This window comes from Danio rerio, chromosome 14 (genome assembly GCF_052040795.2).
Source record: "Danio rerio strain M-AB ecotype USA chromosome 14, GRCz13ab, whole genome shotgun sequence".
NCBI classification, from domain to species: domain Eukaryota; kingdom Metazoa; phylum Chordata; class Actinopteri; order Cypriniformes; family Danionidae; genus Danio; species Danio rerio.
This window is the reverse complement of record NC_141034.1, coordinates 27,880,167-27,904,002: the sequence shown is the minus strand read 5'-3', so window position 1 is coordinate 27,904,002 and position 23,836 is coordinate 27,880,167. Positions and strand designations below refer to the sequence as shown.

General features: G+C 35.6%; 1 protein-coding gene across 1 annotated transcript in view; it reads left to right on the top strand.

The window, feature by feature from the left end:
- nr3c1 (nuclear receptor subfamily 3, group C, member 1 (glucocorticoid receptor)) overlaps positions 1-23,836 on the top strand; it is a 54,208-nt gene continuing 30,372 nt past the window's right edge. Inside the window, exons 1-2 of the mRNA NM_001020711.3 lie at positions 1-354; positions 2,041-3,149. Of these exons, the coding sequence (NP_001018547.2) occupies positions 2,050-3,149 (1,100 nt within the window). The 5' untranslated portion in view covers positions 1-354; positions 2,041-2,049. The remainder of the gene's footprint in view (positions 355-2,040; positions 3,150-23,836) is intronic.

Below are 23,836 nucleotides of genomic sequence, written 5' to 3'. Positions count from 1 at the left end.
AATAACTCTGTACTGCCAATAGGTCGCACTGCATGTTGTAAACAGGGTCGCCGCGGACCTTTCTACTGTAATCTCCATTTTGAATGTTTTTATGGTTTAGGGTTTTGTGGCACGCCTCTTTTCTCATGGCCGAAAACGAGCAAATCGCCTGGATTACCCAGATGGTGTTATGAATTCGGACTAAAAACGCTGGACGCGATCTGAAGTGCAATCTACATTACGCAGTTTGCGATTTTTCTTGCTCGTCAGAAACGACCTCAGACTGCGGCGAAGGCTTTCATGTTGTTGCTAATCGCTCAGCAAAACAATGTCAGATGATGCAACAAATCAAAACAGGAACGTAAATATCAAAAGGTACGTATTCTCTTTCGACCTTAAAATCGACGTTTCCTGCTCCCCGTGCACTTGGAGACCAAAATCTGCATCGATGGCGTAAAAGTATTGCAACTAGTTTCAGATCGGTAACTGACGTTTGTAAACTGAACTCGCGACTTGTTTTTCTAGATTGCGGTTAAATGCTTAATAACGTGCTATTAGGGCGATTAATGTGCATTCGACTGTTGCGCAGTTACTGCAAGTTATTTATGGGTTCATGGTTTAAACGTGAAATGATTGATTCGTCTGTCTGCGGTGGATTAGCAGAGGGAGTGAGTAGGCCTCAGTGCGTGTCACCGATCCGCGCTCATGTTGGCTGCTGCTGCTATGCGCGTGAGCGTGCGAGGCGAGGGCGCGAGACTTGCTGCACATTTGTATTTTTATCCTTTTATTTGAATATTAATAGAGATATAAGATACATCAAAGCCTCGCATGTAGCATCGTATAACGATGTTTGAAAAAAAAAACTGTTGATAAGGGTGAAGACTATGCAATTTTATGAGGAGCTTATGAGAACAACTCCAGTATAAAGTGCGCAAGCTGTTTGCTGAACTACGTATATGTGACAAGAGTGGTTTTGCTTTTAATTTAATTCATTTAAACGCTAATAACTCGTTGCAAGTTAAAATTCATTCATCCCACATGACAAAATACTACAGTAAATTATAGTTAAAGTAATGGTGTTTTAATTATACTGTAGTAAATTGTATACAATATTGTATTATATTATCGTTAATACCTGTTAAAGCATACTGTATCACTCTTTACTGAACTAATAAATTGTAATAGATATAAACTGTAATAGGAATATAATTTTCACCATAGAATAATTCAAGTACTTTAGTATACTATAGTTCGAAAACACTTTAGTGTTTACTATAAATTCCTATAGTATTTTGTCATAGGGATAGTTGCAGTGTATGTGAAGCGAATGCAAAATAGTTCAACATGTCCCCATGTTAATTCATATTTTGTGCATTTGGCAAAATTTGATGTAGCTACAGGTTGTACTGCTTTGTAAAGTCAATGAATAGAGTATTAAAGTGAGAAACATTAGAAGTTTTTCTTATCCATTTTTCCATCCACCATTCATCTATCCTCTCTAAACGTATCTTTTGTATGGCATTTTTATTTGTTTATTTAAATACTGTAAAAGTTATACTACATTAAAATGAACTGTGGTTTTATTGAAGTAACCATATTTATGGGAGTTTTGATTACCGTTTGTATTCAGTAAGCACAGTTTTAGCACTAATACAACTGCTAACCTGGTTAGTGCAGCAAAACGGTTCATTTGTAGTTATGAAACTACAACAATTGTGTTTTTTTTCTGGAATAAAACTTTATTTTATGAATAAATGGAAAAGAATTATGAAAGAATTATGTCTTGGTTAAGGTTTTAGTACATCACATATCTGTAGAAATCTGTATTTTATAGCTGTGAGTGTGAATATTCAAATCTAGCAGAGAGAAAATAATCAAAAAACAAAACAGCCAGGATATGTTTAAATTTCCAAATAGTTTGCAGAGAGTCGGGTAGATGACCTGAGGGAAGGAACGTTAGTTTTAGTTTTTGCATTTTTGTCTGTCTTTATCTCTTTAATCATGTTTATTACTTTCGGTTAACTGTGTTTTTCAGCAATGTTGTGTTGTGTTTTACCACAGTAATGCAAAATGGATCAAGGAGGACTGGAGAATGGCAAAAAGCGAGATGAGCGTTTAAATACATTGGATTACAACAAACGAGCAACTGAGGGGATATTACCAAGAAGAATACAAAGCACCATGTCTGTGGCCCCTACATCTATGGTTCCTCAAGCCGGTCCAATGATGCAGCCAGTTTCTGGGGACATTCCCAATGGCCTGAGCAATTCGCCCACTCTGGAGGAGCACACCAGCTCGGTGTCCTCCATCTTTGGCGACGATTCCGAACTCAAACTGCTTGGGAAGGAGCAGAGGGCCCTGCAACAGCAGACCTTGGTCCCCTTCACTTTGGGTGACAGTCTTTCAGGTCTGGAGGCCAGCATTGCAGACCTTAACAACCCCTCTCCCTCAATGGATTCCCTGATTGGTGGAGTCGATCCCAATCTTTTCCCCTTAAAAACAGAGGACTTTTCTCCCATGATTAAAGGCGATATGGACCTTGACCAAGATTCCTTTGGACACATTGGGAAAGATGTTGATGTTGGCAATCATAAGCTCTTTAGTGACAACACTCTGGACCTCCTGCAGGACTTTGAGCTGGATGGATCGCCATCAGACTTCTACGTTGCTGACGATGCGTTTCTCTCCACCATAGGTGAAGATGCTCTCCTTTCAGAGCTGCCGACAAATTTAGACAGGGACTCGAAGGCTGCGGTTTCCGGGAGCAACACGCTCAATGGCACAGCTTCTTCCAGCCTCAGCACAGCCAACACCAGCATCTTGCCCAATATAAAGGTGGAGAAAGACTCTATAATCCAGCTGTGCACCCCAGGGGTCATCAAACAGGAGAACACCGGTGCGAGCTATTGTCAAGGAGGGCTCCACAGCACCCCCATTAACATATGCGGGGTCACCACTTCAAGCGGACAGAGCTTCCTCTTTGGGAACAGCTCGCCCACAGCTGTCGTCGGTCTGCAGAAAGATCAGAAGCCGGACTTTAACATGTACACCCCTCTGACCTCTTCAGGAGATGGTTGGAGCAGGAGCCAGGGCTTTGGGAATGTCAGTGGAATGCAGCAGAGGGCCAGTTTATGCTTTTCCAAAAACTTCTCAAGCAGCCCCTATTCCAGGTAAGCCATCAAGACCACCGAAATGGTCAATGCTTCTGGATAATAATGGTGAATGCGATGTTCGTGTAATGTTCAAATTGGGACTGGAAAAGATATGACTTAAAATCTTGTGTTTTTGCTTAGTTCTTAAATATTAAGTAACTTTTATTATAGTACAGTGATGAATATAGCATGCAAATATTTTTAAAATTAATATCATTACTTTAGAAATTACTTATTAAATGTTGGATTGGATGTCCTAAGCAACATTGTTGCAATTTATTAGTTTTTTTTTTCATTAAATTTCCATTTAAATTCTACAACAAGAACAACATCTAAACTGTTTTAGTATTATCTACAGTTGAAATAAGAATTATTAAATCCACTTTAAATTTATTTTCTTTTTAAAATATTTCCCAAATAATGTTTAACAGAGCAAGTAATTTTTCACAGTTTGTCTGATAGTTTTTGTTCTTCTGAAGAAAGTTTTATTTGTTTTATTTTGGCTAGAATAAAAGCAGTTTTTACTTTTTTAAATGCCATTTTAGCTCAAAATTATTATCTCTTTTAAGCAGTTTTTTTATAGTCTACAGAACAAACAATCATTATACTGTAACTTGCCTAATTACCCTAACCTGCTTAGTTAACTTAATTAACCTAGCTAAGCCTTTAAATGTCACTTTAAGCTGCATCGAAGTGTTTTGAAATGGATCTAGTCATATTTTATGTGCTGTCATCATAGCAACGATAAAATAAATCAGTTATCAGAAATGGGTTTTTAAAACCCATATTATGTTTGCATTTATTATATTTATATTATATTTAACATTTATTATGTTTAGAAATGTGCTGAAAAAATCTCTGTTAAACAAAAATTGGGGGAAAACATAGGGGCTAATTATTCTGACTTGAACTGTATATACTATTAATATTTCTGAATTAGCTTTTATATTGTATTGTTTATAAGTGGTATTCATGTTTTTCTCTCTTTAGTTGTTCTCTTGTAAATAGTACTTTTAGGTACTTTTAGAGGTTCATTTATTTTACTTTTACTTTTAGTTCAGCCTTGTCCAGTGGATAACTTGTAGTTAGTAGCACATTTTCAGTTTATTTTTATGAAATAGATTAGAAAAATATGTTCCAAACCAGTTTGGGTAATCTTTGTATTGTTCTATTGAATGCAAAATAAGATATTTTGCAAAATGTTGGAAACCTGTAACTATTGATTCCAATTAGTATTTGTTGTTCATACTATAGATGTCACTGGTTACACATTTCCAGCATTCTTCACAATATCCTCTTTTGTTTTCAATGAGAAAAAACTCAAACTGGTTTGGAAGAAAATGGCAGAATTTTCATTTTTGTATGAACTATCCCTTTCAGTTTTTTTTCCACTGTGAGTTTAATTAACAGATTTGTAATAGTTTTCAAAAGAAAAAAAGGAGAAACAATGCCAATATCCTGCAAATAAATCAAATTTGAGCAGCTTTGGCATTTAAAAATATTCAGTGTTGAGTAAGGAATGCGCGAAATAATATTTACAGCATGCATCTTCTTCTGGGAATTACAATGGCATGCACTTCCTTCAGTAAAGAGCAAAAAACCAAATTAAATCAGTTTTAAAGAACCTAAATTAGCATATACAATCATTTTTCTGCACAATCGTTAGTTTGTTGCAGCTCACAGTTTTAAACCCTTCACAATAATGCAATATCTGATACTGAACATTGGAAAATTCTCCTCTTCGCATTCATGTTCCATCATGTTTCCTGCTATCTCTCCTCACCTAGTCAAATCCAGACCTGTGCGAACAGAACACAAATTGCATGAAATGTGCTCAGAGGGCATGACAGTCGGGCAGATCTTCAGCGGAATTAATCTGTTAATTTGCCTCTTTTGTTCATTCCAAAAATATTACACATTTACAGTGAGACGAGGAAGTCTGAAGATTTCTGTACTTATGAAAGGTTATGCAAGTGACACACATAGCAGACCGATCTCCACTGTGCAGGACTCGGCAGCTCGACCCCAAACCTGCTTATCCAAAACTGCAGCAGGTTGATTACCGATGACATGACAAGCATACTGGCTTTGAGGAAGCGTCTGCATATCTGTCATGTGATCAGGGCCATTAGGGACACACCCACCTAGGCCTGCTTAGGCTCGAGGCTTAAAATAAACACGATTGTTTCTCTGATGTCACAGAGTCATCAAGTTCGAATCATGCGCAAGGGTATTATCGTTTCAGAAAGTTCTCGCTAATCAGAGCACACTGATAATAACCATATGGAATCTTAAAGTGAGCAAGAAATAAAAACAAAACCACATTTACTTTTTTCCTTGTCAGTTTGCACCACCTTAGAATTGACCTAGGGTTTTGTTTGGTGTCACTAAGGCTTTACAGGCCATTGTTTGTTTACCTAACAGTGCATCCGATAGGTGTTCAGAGGCTGATTTAAACTGTAGAGAGCAACATTGAGGTTCTGAATGTGAGATGAAATCCATGTCATTTCTTCATATGGAAAATTGCTTATATGCTAATGTTGTACATAAATTCAACATTATGAAAGAAGAATTGAGAGTTTCGTGCAGAACAACTACATTACCCAAGGTGCTGTGCTGAAAACTACACCAGAGAGCAAAGTGCTGCAAAATAAACCTTTAGCTCCGCCCACTCCATAAAGCATAGACTCTCCCTATGCATTTAAAATAATGTTATTCTTCTCATTGGTCGGCTTGTTTTGTGGCTTACGGTTTGTAAAAGACTTAGTTTTCAGGAAACCTGATAGATGATTTCTGTCCCTCACCATTCCCCTAGAGATTAAAAGACCCGTCCAAAAAAGGGTCATAAACGTGTCATACAAATAATAAGCCCAGCACTTCTTTTGAAGAGACTCAGCAGTTGTATGTGGTGACAGATTTATAATGTAATGCTGTAGTAAACACGGATGTTCAAATGCTTGAATGACAAAACCTGAGTGAGTAGTTTACTAGTAAAACAAGGGCATATTTATATGTAGCCAGTGCAAAAATATGGGTCTAACATAAATCAGTTTATGAATACTTGTATTCTGGTGTCACATTGCCATGTGCATTGGCCACACTAAAATCATACTAATTTTTGCATTTTTATCAACATCAGCAGTAGTGCTGCACGATATTGGAAAAAAATGATATTACAATATTTTATTTTTCTGCGATATATATTGTGATATGATTACAGTTTCACTAGATAGTTTGAATAGCACTAGTTTTCTAGGGAGTCAGGTACAGAAATTGAATAATCACAGTCAAAAAATGCTCTTCCTACTTTGATTTGTCTTGTTATTAGTTAAAATATGTGATATTTCTTTGATCTTAAATATCAATGTAAAATATTGTTTTGCTTTCAACTTAAGAAGAAATAAGCCAAAATTAAGAGTTTTACCTTAGAACTAGAATTGGACTAAAAACAAGACAAAACATTTTTTTTTTGGCATAAATTGTATAAATTCGGTACTTCATTAAATACAATTCTGTAACTCCTGACTAACTATAATTCATACTTAACATTGCATGTTTTGCGATGTGACTATTGCGAATGCACGCATTGCAATATCGATGCTGAAACAATATATTACGCAGCCCTAATCAGCAAGGTGTTGTTGATGTTACATTTTATAGTAAATTTTTATTAACGGAAAATGTGAAAATAAAATATTTTATACAAGAAACTCACACAAATGCAAATATGTTGCTTTGCCATCTAATTAATAAAACATCAGGCATTAAAATGACTACAAATAAAGCCTAATTGACCCAAAACAAACTGAAATCTAATAAAAATGTCAACCTTAATGAAATCGACTCAAATACCCTATTTAAAATATGAATAAATTTTAACTAAATCAGGGCTTTCCAAAATGGTTTCTGGAAGGCCACTGCCCTTACCAAAAATAGTACTCTATACTATATTTATGTAATGATTTATATGTTTAAGTATACTTCGTTTTTTAATATAATAACATCAGTGTACTATTAGTATACTGGTAAGTGTGCTACTAGAATACCACTTGGGACTAAATTGTAGGGCTGCGTGATTCTGACTAAAAGGAGAATCACAATTTTTTATAAAATAAAGAAATAAAGTCCACGATTTTCTTATGATTACGTAAAATAAAGGTTAAAATGAGTAGGCTATTATTATTGGCATTTCTCAAACATATGGTTAAACAATAATATTAGGCCCATGTGTAGGTTTACTGTTGGTTAAAATGCTAACTTTTGTATAGCCTTAGAATGGTTTAAACTTTAAACTTTGGTATGGTAAACTTTAAATATGTCCAGGTCGTTAATGCACAGTAAAATCATGGCATCAGAATACAACTATTCATAAATCTGAATTTGAATCATTATGTTTGAGAATTTTTTTTTTTTTTTTGCTCACAATCTGTCATTGACAACATTATTAGATTCCTTTTTTCACTAAAATATACATATACATAATGAGACATTTGTCATCAGATTTCCTCATGCATTATATTCAACGTTATATAGGCTAGTGTAGTTATACTGACACTGTTAAACATTTATTCTCATGCACACTTTTTGTTCACTATGAAAGTAAAAAAAAAACTCAAATGCTTGCCGTAATCTTAACTCCAAAATGCGATATGATCGTTTCAATGAGGTGCGCAGTTTTGGTTTCACTTTCACTGCTGAGTGCGGCTCATGTAATGGCTGCCATCACTCTGAAGAAAAACATACACAAATACATGCTAACCATACATCACGTGCGGCTCCCAAATGATCGCTCTGTTCAACAAACTGAACATATTTACAACTTTATTACCTTTTATTCACAGCCCATGCAGGTTCTGTTCACTTAAGTGGACATTGTTAAAAGGTGCACGCATCCTCTCTGTAGTAAAAATACAGCTCACTTGTGATTTCGCGCTTGCGAAAACACCATTACATTAAGACAGAAATGTCATTTGTAGTTAAATTATGCCTTTATAATTACAGTACTCTGTGTGACTCTTTTAACAACATTTGGAGGTGTCCATTTTGCTGAGCAAAGTATATAAAACAATGTGAAGACTTGTGCGACCTACTTTATGGTTTTTACAAACTTGAAAATATAATTGGCTAAATCATAGAGATGCTGGATTAAGATCGTGTGGGGTGTCGAATCGAGATCTCAATTGTTTTTCTATTAATTGTGCAGCCCTACTAAATTGGCTATCTTTTTTACACTATAAGTGTAACAGTAGTAACCTTAGGTGCAGTCAACAGTTAAGATCCATTTGTACTGCAAGTGAACCGATCAGTACACTAGTAGCTTACCTCTGTAATTCTTTAAGTAATTAGTTTGTGAATTTTTTAGAATTCCCAGAATTTGGGTTCTTCGTTTATGCCATTCAGGTGCACAGATGGTGAAGAACACACACACACAACACACACACACCTCACCAGCATTTTCTACTGCTACTTAATAGAAAAGGTTTTCTACTGGGACTCAAACCTGCAACCTTTGGATTGCAAGTCTGACTAGTTAACCAAAAAGACCACAACAAGATGTCTGACATATGTACTCTTAGTTAATGAGTAGTTTTGCTATGTTATACTGCAAGCGCTCTGTTAGTGCACTCATTTAACTAGTAGTTTATACTTCAATAAATATAAAAGTTATACTTCAAGTGTAGTTGGCATATTGGTGTTTGACTAAGCTGGAGTTATTACTGAGCATATTTATACTCAGAAAAATTCATCTCTGAAACCGAGAAGTATGCAATATTATGTGAAAAATATTAAATCGGGGTATAAACAAAGCAAAAACAGAGACAAAGCAAGTATAATTATTAGAATATGTAATTATACTTTTAAATGAACATGTATAGGCCAAATAAACTCAGCTTTTTCTTTCTAGTACAAGTCAAGTACACTTAAGTATATTTCTGAGAAGTACCAAAATTAGCGTCAGAAAAATACATTGGAAATATATGTTCTTATAGTTTAAACAAGAAGTGAACAGTATATACTAATAGCACACTATAATAAAGTTTGTTTTCAAGTGCTGCAGGGATTAGGCTCCAAGTACCCTAATTAAACAACGAAACAGCTAATGAAGCTCTCTGGACTGACTGGTCGGACACCCTTGAGATAACGATTATACAAAAACAAGACGGGTGTAATTCTCTGCATCATTTTCATGTGGAGTTTACCTCCAACACACCAGTTAGAGGTTTGATCCTGAAAAGCTTGATCAGCAGGTTCAGATGTTTTTAATCATTACTGGCTTTAAAATCTGCTGGATTAAGACTGGAAACCCTTGGGTTACACCAAATAGCAAAACAACTTTATATTTGCAAAATAACCACTAAAGTTCACGTCGACTACAAATTCCTTCCAACTTTAGTGCTGTGACACATTTCTGCCTGAAATTAATATTGAATTCAGGGAGGATTTTATGAGTGCTCCTGTTTGTTATCTTTCAATTGAAGCAAACAAAACAACAGTTGTTAAGGATATTTTATCTAATCTGTCCTACTGACATCATCAGAAACAGAACATTTTCCACATTTTGATTCAAGATACTAAGCAGTGTTGCCAGTTTGTGGATTTTGCATCCAAATAGTATGACTTTCTCGTTGTTCCTGTAACTTTTATTCATGTTTTCCTACAATGAGCTATTTTGGTTATATTTAACTATATTCGACAAATTACGTTGTGTGATTAAACAAACAAAAAAAAATGCAGACTTTCTGTCATTTGTTTTCTCTGTTCCTTCTATCACGATGGTCTCAATTCCTGCAGGGCTGCAGCTCTGCATAGATTAGCTCCAACCACCTCCAAATCACACCTGCTTAAAGTGGAAGGGAAGCACTCAGTCAAGTTTACATTATTCTTTAAATTAGTTTACACTTTAATGAAAATATATTTAACAAATTAGGTTAATGTAACCATTTAGAAGCAACCGGCATGTTTTACTATAGCTTTTAGACTTTAGACCATCTTGGAATATTGCGGTGTCTGACATCACTGGGTTGGTTCTTTTCCCTCAGCTGAACAGATACAGTGAAAGTAATGGACTGAACATGGAGACTGCAAAGTCTAATTGAGTGCTTCACTTCCACTTTAACAGTCCATAGTAGTCTTAAAGTCCTTGATTAGTTGGATCAGCTGTGTTTGATTCACAGCTGCAATTTTAACCTTGCCTTGCCTTTGATTAGGGTTGGATCAAAACTGTGCAGAGCTACGGCATGCAAGGAATCTAATTTGAGACCTATGATATTTCATAAATCAGTGAAGCTGAAATGACTGCACAGCCATTAATGTACAAAGCTTCCTACACATAGACTTTGTTTGGGCGGGCCGCCCAGATATATTAATAGTCGCCCAAGTATATTTGGTGGTGACACATGAATAACACTTTTGTTATCATCCTTTTACACTATTTATGTATCCGCATAAGAAAGCCAAACATTTGCAATCGATTAACCAGGGGAAAATCTTCTCTCGCTCTACACCTTTCCTACTGCTGGTTCTGTGTGTGCGCAATCTGTCACTCACTCAGACGCGCCTTTTCCGCCAAAATGCGCCTGAACGTAGTTTCTGAAATAAAATCTCCAAAAATGTCCGGGATTCGAGTATTACTTTTGCTTTCTAAAGTTACCTTTATTTGTCTGCGTTTTTGCATCACTTTTTTGCAACTGACTGTGTATGCACAGCTGAGAGAGAAACATTAAACGATTAATCATTTAATAAACAACTCAGTCAAACTTTGCTATACTGGGAGAGAACAAAATGACATCTATAATGGCTGCAAAATATTTGTTAGAATTGGCTAATCAACTTATTTGACTACATTTAAATAATCTACACTTTTTATTCTAGTAACTATTATAATTTTTAACAAAAATGTCTATTTTTTTATTCATTTTTTCTGATATTTATTTTTCATTTGTTGTATAATTTATTAATTTAATGATGTTAATAAATCACATACTTTATACATATCTAAAAGGCTTTGGCAATACTGTAAATGTCAAGCCAATAAAGGAACTTCAGAGAGAGAGAAAGAGGGAGAGCACTCTTTACTTATCAGTGGGTGCACATGGCTCCTAAATACCATAAAAGTAAGAGAATTAGTTGAGTTCTTTCATTTCAACAGCCTTAAAAAAAAAAAACTTTAACCCATTAAAAAGAAAAGGTGTCATAATAAATACAAATATAGTTTAAAAATCACATTATTTTTTATTTGTCACATATAGTTTACCATTCATGTGCTGTGGGTAAAAGATGTGTTTCAATCTGGCTACCCCCGCAAGTATATTTCAAACCTGTGGGAAGCACTTAAATGTATGTTAGGGGTTGCACAGACTAGTGGACTGGTCAACTTCAATGCTCTGCTATGTATAATGCTTTTTAATTGATGTTAACTAGTCGTGCTGCACAGATCACATGGTTTTTGACTTGATCTACAAGTCAATCTACAAGTCTTGATCCACATTTACAGGCAAAGGTAGGTTCACCTAATGAAACTGTGCTTGAATTCAATCATTTATTTATTTATTTATTTTCCTTCGGCTTAGTCCCTTTATTTATCAAGGGTCACCAGAGCGGAATGAACCGCCAACTTATCCAGCATACGTTTTACACAGCAGATGCCCTTGCAGCTGCAACCCAAAACTGGGAAACAGTCATACACTAGAGCAGACGCTAGCCCATTGCATTCATACAACACTGAAAAAGTAATGTAATTGGCTGTTGTCCTCTGCGAAGTGTAGACGATGACATGCTTTGTGATTGAACCATGAAACCAGCAGAAACCAAGAAGCGCGTAGTCACGTGGGTGTGGCAAACTTCATAGCATGTGTACCAAGATAGTAACCATGAAAAGGACTGAATTGAGCAAGATCTGAGCAGCTTTCTGGTCCACACTGTGATAGCATGCATTTGAGCAGGACTCTGACAATGTATGCTATAGATTAACTTGCCATGAATTGATGTTCTTTGTGCTGACGACGTATACATTACTTTTGCTCTAAAATTTCCGTTATTGCAACATTTTTAGTAGAACTTTGTGATCAATGCTTTGACTGCAATTATTTAGCACTAAAACTAGCCCCTGCTAATGTTGCGTTCTTAACTGAATGATAGTGTTGACAATGCATTTGTTTTGTACAAAATTTAGTCATTATCAATGCTTCATTGTTTTTGGAATGTTTTCTGAGCTGTCAAATAACATGTGAATATTTTTTTCTGCAAACAAATCACAAATTGTGGCATGTTGCAAAATGCAGCTTTGAAACGCTTGAGTTGTCCATGTTTCCAGCCTGATTTTATGAGGAAAATTAACTATTGTACGTTTTATCAGTTCAGTGGCTAATACGTATAAATTCCTACGAGTTCAGTTGTTCATGAATGTATGATATTTAAAAGGAGGCGTGGCACCCAACCTCACCCCAAAACCCAACCATCATTGGGGATAAGCAAATCATACTAAATTGTATATATGAGAACATACAAATTAGCCACTAAATTAAAAAGTTACTAATTGCCGTGAGATAGTGTTTATGTATCTGTGTTTGCACTGTTATGTGAACCAATAACTGTCATGGCCAATTACAGTCATTTCTGTTGAGCAGGTAAACACAATGGCCAATCAGCGATGTTTAATTACAAGCTCTACAGCGCTGAATTGTTAGTGGGAAATGGACGTTTTTTAAATTACAGTATTGATTGGTACCGAACGCGATACAACAACCTTAGTTCTGATCTATAAAATGAAATTCTGATAAGCATAGTTTATTATTAGGTTATTTATAGGCTATATTTGTAAATACAGCTGATGTAAAAACATTTTTAATGTGTAAGATTTATTTAGACCACTGCAACCAAATACTGTTTTCATTGTCCCCGAATGTGTGTGTTTATTTAACTGTTAATGTTATTCTAATTTAGGTGATTGACTGCTTGCATAACGATGTGGATGATGTAACGTTACCGTTAGTAGCTAGCCAGTCAAAAACTCTTCATTAATTTTCATTGCAGTTAATGCACTTTTGAAAGATATTTTCAATTAGCCAGATTACTTGTGTTTCCACTTATACAAGAAAAGAACTTGTTGTATTTGTTGCATCGGACAATGTCGCTGTCCACTTGGGAAATGCAACCCATGTGGTTCACTCCACAAGCTTACGAGCTGTGTGTGTGCGCGTGACTCTGTCACAAGCTGTGTTAACACTTAGTGCTAGCCTCCTCTAAGTGTTCGCGCACAGCCGAGAACTGTGAAGGCTTTTATATTGACTCGCTTGCCGGAAACACAAACATTTTTTATTTGAGATTGCTAACTCTGAAGACGAATATCAAATATCGCAAATTAGAAAAGGTTGGTCAGTTAAATTATTCCACTGTAAGTTATGTTCATTCAGCAATAATTCTCCAGTACCAATAGCAGAACCGTTAACATCAGAGCTTATCGATACTTCAGTCTTTTATAATGTAGCTCCGAAACAGATCAAGTACCGAGTTTCGGTACCCATCCCTACCCCCTACTCTTTTAAAGAGCCCTATATCAAACACAGAATAATCTCAGAGTTACTCTCTATATATTTTTTTATATTTAAAATTTAAAAAGCTCAAACCGTCAGCAAATGAAACTACTCTCAGAAGCTTGTGACTGCAGCAACTCAAATCCTCTGACGGCAACAGGTGGTCAAACATTAGCCTTACTAAAACCATGAGCGTCTCAAGGCAACTTTTCCACTCAACTTCCTGAAACTTTTTCTATTAGTTTAGAAAACTGTGCACAATCACATCTTCGGCTCCTTCCTGCGTTTTAGTACAATCTTTAATCGACAAAGCAGCATGAAGCAGAAACAGAGGACAAGGTGTGTGTTTATGAATAGATTGTTATAATATCTGCATCTGTGCAGGTCTGTCAGTACATACTTGACAAAATGTCATGGCGAGCAATCATTTTCTCATTTGTAGTTTTTGTTGCCTTCACACACCTCATCATTCCTCAGCTTTTTCTCTCCAACAAAATGTAGCCCTTAACACATACTTTATATAATGACTGCTTTGTTTTATTAATTGAGAAATTTAGACACAAATAATTGCAGTGTATGTGGCATTACTATTACCGAAGCATACTGTTGGACAGACAGCACTCAAATAAATGCTGTTTTACTGGACCAGACTCATTGACAGAGACAGAAATATCATAAGCAGCTAATTATTAAATGTTGTTTTGTAACAACCCAAATTGTTAAATATTTTTTAGACTCAGAAGAAGGGTTTTTATTTATTTATTTAAAAAAATAATTTAATTTAGAGACATGAAATTGTTTACTTTTTTACTTTTAAAAGTACCAATTTAACACCGGTATCAAAAAAACAACAACAACAACAACCAACACTAAATTCTAGTCTATAGGTACTCAAGATTATTGATATTGGTTAAAGTGAGCATAAAACATGCCCTATAACAACTTTAAGTAAGCTTAAATGGCTTTTCATGATAAACATATACCAACACTTGCACTGAAATGTTCTTCTGTTTATTAACAGTTTACTTCAAGAATAGTAGTGTGCATAAACCAAGTTAAAAGTGTCAGTTTTGATTTAGGGAGGATTTTAGGATACGCTGAAAAGCTCTGAAGAATAAGCTTGACCTACAGCCTCCATAGCCTTGTTCATGGCCTCCTGGCCTAAATTCTTGGTGTGCAAAGGCCCCAATATATTCATAGATTCTTCATTTAGGTTGTGTGTATTCACTGGAGCGTTTTTTGTGTGTGTGCTGCAGAAACGCGAGCGCTGTTCAAAAATCACTCAGCTGTGGATGTTTTTGGAGAGTAGTCTTATGTAGTTGCTTACAAGTTGTTGTGGTGGAGAGAATTGCGTGGTAGAGTCCTGCCCTTTCTACACTGTGATTTGATGGCTAGCTTAAAATTGACACTAGGGTTGTGCGATTAATCGAATCGCAATCACCATTTGAAAAGTTGCGATTAGCTAATCGCAATAGGCTACGATATGAAATATATATGTATTATTTAATTTCCCCCATCCAGAGCAAATGCGTGACTGCCATCTGTGTGTGACAGTCTTACTAGCCAGTTGAGTGAGCACACTTTCGTTCTGCCCAATTAGAATTGCACAACTGAAATATGCGGAAAGCCCACAATAAAACAAACAAATAGGAAAGTGAGAAAGGAAAGTGGGATGAAGGCGTCTGCCGCTTCAGAAGCATTAATAGACAAATTCATATCAAAGAAAAACAGGACATCTGTAACATGAGAATATTTTGATTTCAAAGTCAGAGAAACCAAACAAAAACCATTCATTTGTAAGAGCTGTTGCAGAATTGTTGCCACAGCACGAGGAAATACAACAACCAAGAACCTAAAAAAGCACCACAGGCTATATGAGAAGTGTCTTGCTTAAAGTAAACTAAAAGTATTGCCAGTGAGACTCAATTTAGTAGCTAGCAACAGCAAAGTACAATTTCAGAGTTGTTTGCAGCTGTTGCATCATATGAAAAAACATCACAAAGGCTTCAGGAGATAGCTAAAGCGATAACTCACTACTGTTTGCTCTAGAGAAAAATTTGTTTCATTTCCGAATACTTATAAACAAATAAAAGTTGAAGTTAATATTTTTTAGTTCATTTTTTTAACTAACACTTGAGAAGAAGAAAAAGCTACGATGCAGAATATTGAGCGGAAGCTTAACTATAAAATGAAATCGCAATATCTTTTACAAAAATTGCAATTAGATGTTTTCCATGAATCGCACAGCCCTAATTGATGCTGAAGGGTGCTGCATTTTCAACTTGAAGTGCCTGGAGAAAAGCAGAGCGCTCAGTGCTGACCGTAAAATGCTCGCAACACTGCAGGCGCAAAAAAAAAAAAACCTAAAAAAAAAAGCGCAACTTTGTCATTGACAACAACAGGAAATAAAAGCTCAGCTTGACAAAAAATGCTTCAGTGAACACGCAGCCTTTGGGGTTAAAAAAAGGTTTGCATAACCCAAATAACAGTAAGCTTTTAGCAAACGTCACAAAGCCGCTGAGAACGATGCACACTTACCAGTTACGTAATCACAAAGAGCCATTGGTAGTTCAATATGATTCACAAGCCATATAAAGAAAATCTCCCTTTCTTAAAACTCCTAAAATTAAATTCAAACTTCATTCTGGTCTTGTTTTTGTTAGAAACGACAACCAGTTTATTGTGATTTTCTTTGAAGGAAATCTGGGATCGTAAAACCCAATTCAACACACTCCAGTAAATTCCTAATGGATAAACCAATCGCCTCCCCAATCCCCAGTTTTTTCTCATTGTACATCCTGTTTCACTTAGTACTCAGATACTTGCCACAGGGAATTAAAATAGGCACAGTTTCACCTTATGCATTTAATCTGCTATTTGTCAGATAAAATCTGTCCACTGACCCACAACATTATCAGATGTTTTATGAAAAATGTAGCGATAACTTAAAAGTGTACTATAAAAATCATTGAAATAACTGGCTATTCTGAATACAAAAGACGGTCAGTTAATGGTTCAGTCACAAAGAGCAGGAACAGATGGTGAAACACGAGAGGTTTCATCTTTAATTTACATGTGGGCTCAATTATCAGGCCTTTGTGGTCTGCAGGTTTTTGAGTGGGAGTTAGGGTTGTTTGCGACTGCGTCCCAACCTGCGTGACATTTAGTGGCTTGTAGCCAGCTTAGACAGGAGCTGTCTTTCTCGCTCTCTTTGTTTATCTGTCTGTCTCTCACTTCTCTCTCTCTCTCTCTCGTGTGCACGCTATGCGGCAAACATGGCTGGTATCAAGTCTGTGGCGCCTCTTTTCTCACGCAACCAAAACTAGTTCACACCCCTTTTGTTTTGCGTCTCTTTTTTTTTTGTTGTTGTTGGTCTTCTCTCTCCTCTCTTATGTGACTGACTCTTTACCATGAATGACTATCTAATTGCGCCAAACCCTTTGATTTGTAGTGACTCAGACATTCTTCCTGAAAGCTTTGCTCAAATCGTTCTTGGCTTTTATGAGTCAACATGGAAGGCAGCTGTGAATAAGTAGCTTGTTTTCTTTTTCTCCTCCTAGTCTTTCTCTCTTCTCCTCCCTCCAGCACACACCCACCAAATATTTTTAACTCTGCATAACCAGCTCCACAATGAAGACCTTTTGACTAGTGAAAATATAGGTTTTCTGAAGAAAAAAAGCCTCAGGAGCTGATCTTAGGAATGCACAGAGACCGTCACATTGCTCTGCGAACACTGTAAATACTTTATAAAAACAGGCTCTGTGCATTACTTTAGTGGCATTTCATTAAAGTGCTTTACATTGAACTGTTATTACCATGACAGTTTTTTTGCTTCCTGTGGCCAGATGCAGTTTGTTTGAAGGGCACTTGTAGCTAAACATAGAAGGTCCAGACAGAGGGAGATTTATGTGTTCTTGGCTCTTCTAACTCACACTTCACAACAAATGTCATTATAAAAATAACAGATTTAACATTTTACAGGCCGCTTTTGTCACTCTATGCTCATTGTTTTTATTCATTTATTATTATTTTTTTTAGTAAATATGGAATGATCCTTTTTAATAATGTTAAATAATAAATTATTCATAAAATATTTTAATTTTTAGATATTGATGTTGTTCATTTGAATGCATAAAATGAATAATGTGAAAGATGATGGTAAAGACTTTTAAATGTTACCAAAAACTGGAAATTTCCATTCATCCAAGTAGGGTTGCATGGTTTACTGGTACTGTGTAGGGTTGGGCGATATGGGCAAAAATGAAGAAAAAAAAAATAATAATAAAATGGTTACTTGAGAGTTAAAGCCTTTATTAAAACTTTATTAAACAGTTTTTAAGCAAAACATAATTCAAACGGGAATTTCCCTCCCTGTTTACAAAAAAAAAACAGCTGCACAAAAATAACAGCTGCACAAAATCTTTGATAAATAAAATACAGTATATCTATTTCTCTTGCTTAACACTATAAGCTGCACAACATTTCAAATTATAAACTAAGTCTTTGATAAATAAATACAGTACAGGCCAGGGTTTTTTCTTGCTTGACACTATACACACAACACTATTGTGCTGTTGTGCAAATAACAAAGTAAACAGAACCATAAAAAACGTAGCTACATTGTCAGAGCAAAAAAGGACCACTCTTAAATAAGAACCCAACAAAAAATATTGTTGGATAGAAAAGAATCACATTGAATGCAAATATGAAACACATATGATCTTATGTCACAATTACAGTGTTGTTATAAGTAATCCTGGATACCACAGTTGTGTGATTTATAAACAACAATTAAATCAGCTGTATGTGTTTTTTTTTAGTTACACTTTTACATGTATGTATTGTGCACAATTATTAAACAGTGCACATATCCAGGATATCTAAAGATAAGGCTTTCACTCCGTGTAAAAAAAATTCTACACTTCTTCTTTTCTTTTCTTTTCTTTTGACTAAACTTGTTTTACTAAATATTGAATAAGGAGATGGAAACGAATAGACTATAGAAATGAAAAGTAACTAAATTGTTTCAGAGTACTGTGATGAAATGCTGGTTAAGTATATAACTGTAAACAGTCATTATAACGGACCAGAATGCAGGGCTAAATGTTTTAAAAATGTTTTATACCATAAATGTAAAGAAGAGACCGTCATGTAATAAATACTGAACTTATAATCAGTGAACATGAGGTGGTTTCACTTTTAAAATACAGTATTTCGTCCCATCTTGACATTTTTATTTCTTTTGAACACATTCAGGTGCTGCTTGTCAATTTGACAAGGTTTTTGTGTTCGTTCTTGCTGTCAATTGCGGAAGAAGTGATCGATAAACTGTGACAGCTGCAGGCACTGTGTGACGCGCGTGCACGCGAGGGGGAGTCAGATTTATCCCGGAGTCAGGTTTCGATACAAAACTTTTTGTCTGACTCATGGAGAGAATCATCCGTTTGCGTATGCACTTATTTATGCAAGTGAAGCTTGCGTGCTACCTTGCAGTGGTCTGTTCCACGCAGAATGTAAACGTGTGGCCTCAAACCATATCGATATGAACTAGGGGTGTCACAACTTCGATTTTTAATTGAAATCGATCGAAATTTATGCTCAATTTCAATTATTGAATCAAAAAATAGAATCATCGATGCTGCCACGCCCACATGTCACGTCAGCTTGGCTTGCCAAGCAGGAAAAAAATTGCCGTTGAAGTGCTTGTTAAACTGCAGATGCAGGAGACCCGTTGACAGAACTTAAACCCTCTGCTCTTTCAATGAAGTCGCCGGTGTGTAAGCATTTTGGATTTCCAGTGAGTTATGTTGACAACGTTCGTGTTGTCGACAAAAAAAACACAGTTTTGCAAGTTCTGCTATGTACATATTAAGTACGGTTCGTCAGACAGACAACACCGGCATCGCGATCCTCCGCCTGCCCCCGTTGCTTCAATCTTTCACTCACTTGTACTTAGTCATTTTAGCGAACACCTCAGATACTGTTGGCTGGTTCCTGTTGGTTGTGCGTCTTTTTACCGACGCCATTATAACGACACAGATCACTGCCTATTCACGAGTCCCGCAGAAAAAGTGATTGACAGGTGCTAATTATGTGTGTATCTTGCCTTTATTCATTTACTGTATGATTTGTTTATGGGTAAAACAAAGACCATGCAGGTCAGGTAGTTTAAACGGTAGGCTGCAAATAATTAATTGATCATTAATTAATTATTCATAATCGAAAATCAAATCGTGCCTTTAGAATCGAAAATTTAATCGAATCGAGGATGTGGAGGATCGTGACACCCTTAATATGAACGAAATTGGATAATCCCACATCGCGTTGGGAATCAAATCGATATATCCCCAGAACTTGATATACTGTCCAGCCCTAGTACTATGGTACTATCATGATACTATGGCTCCAAAATACTGACGGTGCCACAGCCACTGTAGTTTATAAATGGTAGTATTGTCATAAGCAGTCTGTCTACAATACATCATGTTGCATGTGGAAAAATCACTAAAATGCTCACCCGTTTAGACAATTAGACAATTTTATTTAAATTCAATTCACCTTTATTTGTTTAGCGCTTTTACAATGTAGTTTGTATCAAAGCAGCTTCACATAGAAGATTATAGTAAATTGAATTAGTTTCAGTCCAGTTTTTAGTGTTTAATTTCAGTTCAGTTTAGTTCAGTTCAGTGTGGTTTAAAAATCACTACTGAGAGTCCAAACACTGAAGAGCAAGTCCATCGATGCGCAACTGTACAGATCCCAAACCATGCAAGCCAGTGGCGACAGCGGCGAGGAAAAAACTTCACCAATTGACAAAAGTGAAGAATTAAAAAACCTTGAGAGAAACCAGGCTCAGTTGGGCACGACCATATGGCCAAACGTCTTGTGCAGAGCTGCAGTCTAGGCACTGGAGAAGCTGTATATCTTAATAATCTATAGCAGGGTTATTCAATTAGTTTGTCATGGGGCCCAGGTAGAGCTGGGCGATATTCAGTCGATATCGATATTTATCACGATAAAAGTAAAATATTTATATCTATCTATATATATCTATTATTATATCTATCTATATAAGATTTTCAGCATGCCGATGGATTTGTGCAGCTGATTTAACAAATTTATTGAAATGTTTTAGCTGTCTGACAATATAAATAATAAATGAATAAACAAAAGAACAATCTTAATTCAGAATTTACTTGTTCACATTTTCAACAACCAAATACATTACCTACAAGTTATTGGATAATATTGTTCAACATCAGAAAAAAAAAAAAAAAAAAAAAAACGGTTTGGAACAACGTGAGTTAATGGTCACAGAATTTTCGGTCACACTTTACAATAAGGTTCATGAATAGGTCTAAATAGTTTATATTGATTTAATTATTTAGTTTTAATTGGAGTTGTAGCTTTTTTAGTTTTATGTTTAAGAAACAAAAGTTGGCTAGTAGCTGGAATAAGTTTGTGTTATACATTAAATTCTTTTAAATTCATGTTTTTTCTAAGTAAATTACTTCACTTTTAGAGTTTTACATTTACCTTAGCCTGCAGACACAGGAATAAATTGTGTTTTTAAATTTTGCAATTTAATTGAATCTGTTTTTTTTATAAGATTAATTTAATAACTTTGCTATTTTTTTTAATCATTAATAAATACATTAGGAATTAGTGAATCTAAAAAACAAACAAACTACTGTGCCCAAAACATACTAACTGCTAAATATGGTTCAATACTGGTATAGAATATAATATTTACACAAGAGACTGCAAAATATGGAATTTAATCCGGCTTAATGTTAAATTCTCCATATTGACATACCCAAGAAAGGATGAATCAATATGAAATATTAGAAGGCGATTCTAAAATAGCACAGATCTTGTTGTCATTTCTGTGAAAGTGATATATTTGTGTTTTGGTTTAAGCAGTGTTACACTTGCATTTGTCGACTCTCTTAAAGGAATAGTTCACCAAAAATAAATGTTCTCACCCTCAAGTATTTAAAGTCAATAAAGTCAAAGTCAGCTTTATTGTCAATTCAACCACATGTACTTGGACTTTCAGGACATACAGAGAATCGAAACTGCATTACTCTCAAACCCATAAAACAACAGTAAATATTAATACAAAAAGTTCAATTTTAAAAATAAATTACACAATTACACAAATAGTATAATCTAAAATTAGAAGTTTAAAAATTGAAATAATTATATATACAGTGCACAGCATAAGTGAGTACACCCCATTTTGAATATTTTTATCCATTTCTCTGTGAATATGGTTAATATATATTGGTGCATTTGAACAAAACAGATTTATTAAACAGATATATTTATTAAAGTAATATATATTCAAAGAACATCTAAGCAAAATATTGCAAAAAAATTACAACCTACAAAATATCAACAAAGTGAAGTTTATTTATAAACTAATTTCGAGAGGAGCACGTGATATGATTGACCACAGCTGGTTCCGCATTAAATAACACATGATTCACCAATCAGATGATTCCTAACTCACTTAAACCAGAGTTTCTTATTACAGTTATCTTCGCCTTGATGAATAACCCTTTCCACCCTTACTCCTCCACCTTTTTCTCTATAGGGCAGCACAGTGGCGTAGAGGTTAGCACTGTTGCCTCAAGCAAAAACGTCACTCCTTCTCAAATCCTTAACAGCCCAGCTGTCATTTCTGTGCGAAGATTGTGCATGTTCTCCCTGTGCTCACACGGGTTTCCCCCGGGTTCTCGGGTTTCCTCTCACAGTCCAAAAACGTGAATTATTAAATTTAAATTAACACTCTAGTCAAACTCTTAACCAGCAGTATATCTCTACATAGCAAATCTTAGCATTGTATTTCAAGCTCTAAACAAAAAAAAAGGGGAGGGGGTGTTCTCAAAACCTACCTGAGCTCAAACTCCCCTCTCGCCCTGCAAACGGGAAGGAGTCCTATGAGCTCAGAGCTCTCTCCTGGGACAGCATGCCAAACTCGCTTTATAATTAATCATCAGCTAAGTGTAAACTCTTAAAATTGTACATATATTTTTGTTTCTCTTGATTTTTGCTATTATTTTAAAAATTTAATTTAATATTTTTCTTCTCATTTTGGAGCACTATCATAAGTTATTTTGTCAGATAAGCTCCAGATTTGGCTTCAATGCTGACTAATCTAATGTATATGCAGAAAAATAATATTGTAAAGCTTCCTATAGAAGATTTTAATTTAAATGAGAGATTTGTGAGGGGTGTACTCATATATGCTGAGCACTGTATGTATGTTCCATACCTTTAGGTATTTATTTATGTCATTGAACACAAAAGAATATTGCTGTAAACCTGTAACAATCGACGTCCATATTAAAGAACATGGCAGTCAAGTATTCAAATATCTTCTTTTGTCTTCAACAGAATACTCATTAAGGTTTAAAACATTAGGCCTGAAACTTGAATCCTGGAGGGCTGCAGCTCTGCACAGTTTTGCTTCAACCCTAATCAACCACAGCTGATCCAACTAATCAAGGTGTCTAAGACTACTTGAGACTTTTAAGCAGGTGTGAATTGGAGGTGGTTAGAGCTAAACTGTGCAGAGCTGCGGCCCTCTAGGAATTGAGTTTGAGACCACTGGTTTAAAATAAGTAAAAAGTAAGTAAATGATAACAACCTTTTTTGGGGGGGTTAACCATCCCTTTAAAGCTATAATTTTATAATACAATAACTTTAATCCATGGGGCCACTGCTTTCTGCTTTATACATTCAATGGTTTACCACATACCATCAAAACCATTATTATCTTCTATCTGTATGATGAGCTTTATAACTAATTTAAAAGCTCAGGTAAACGCTGATTAGTCAATGCAACTATCCAGTTGTACTAAAATACAATATAGTAACAGCTTTGAATAGGTTTTGTTACCAAAAACGAGTTCAGTCCCAGATCAGTTGACTGAAAGCTATTTCAGACACTGTGAAGCTATTTCACAGCATCTCTGCATTAGGAATATCAGACTGGTTAGTCATCGCATATATTTGACACAGCGGCCAAACCAACTTTAACTAAAGCCATTACAGAGGGTGTTCTCTCTCTCTCTCTTTCTATTTCCTTCTTGCTCTCTCGCCGTCTCGGTTCGGTTCCCGTAGAGCAGAAATCTTGACAGTCAGCAGAAGTGGATAATGGATGTA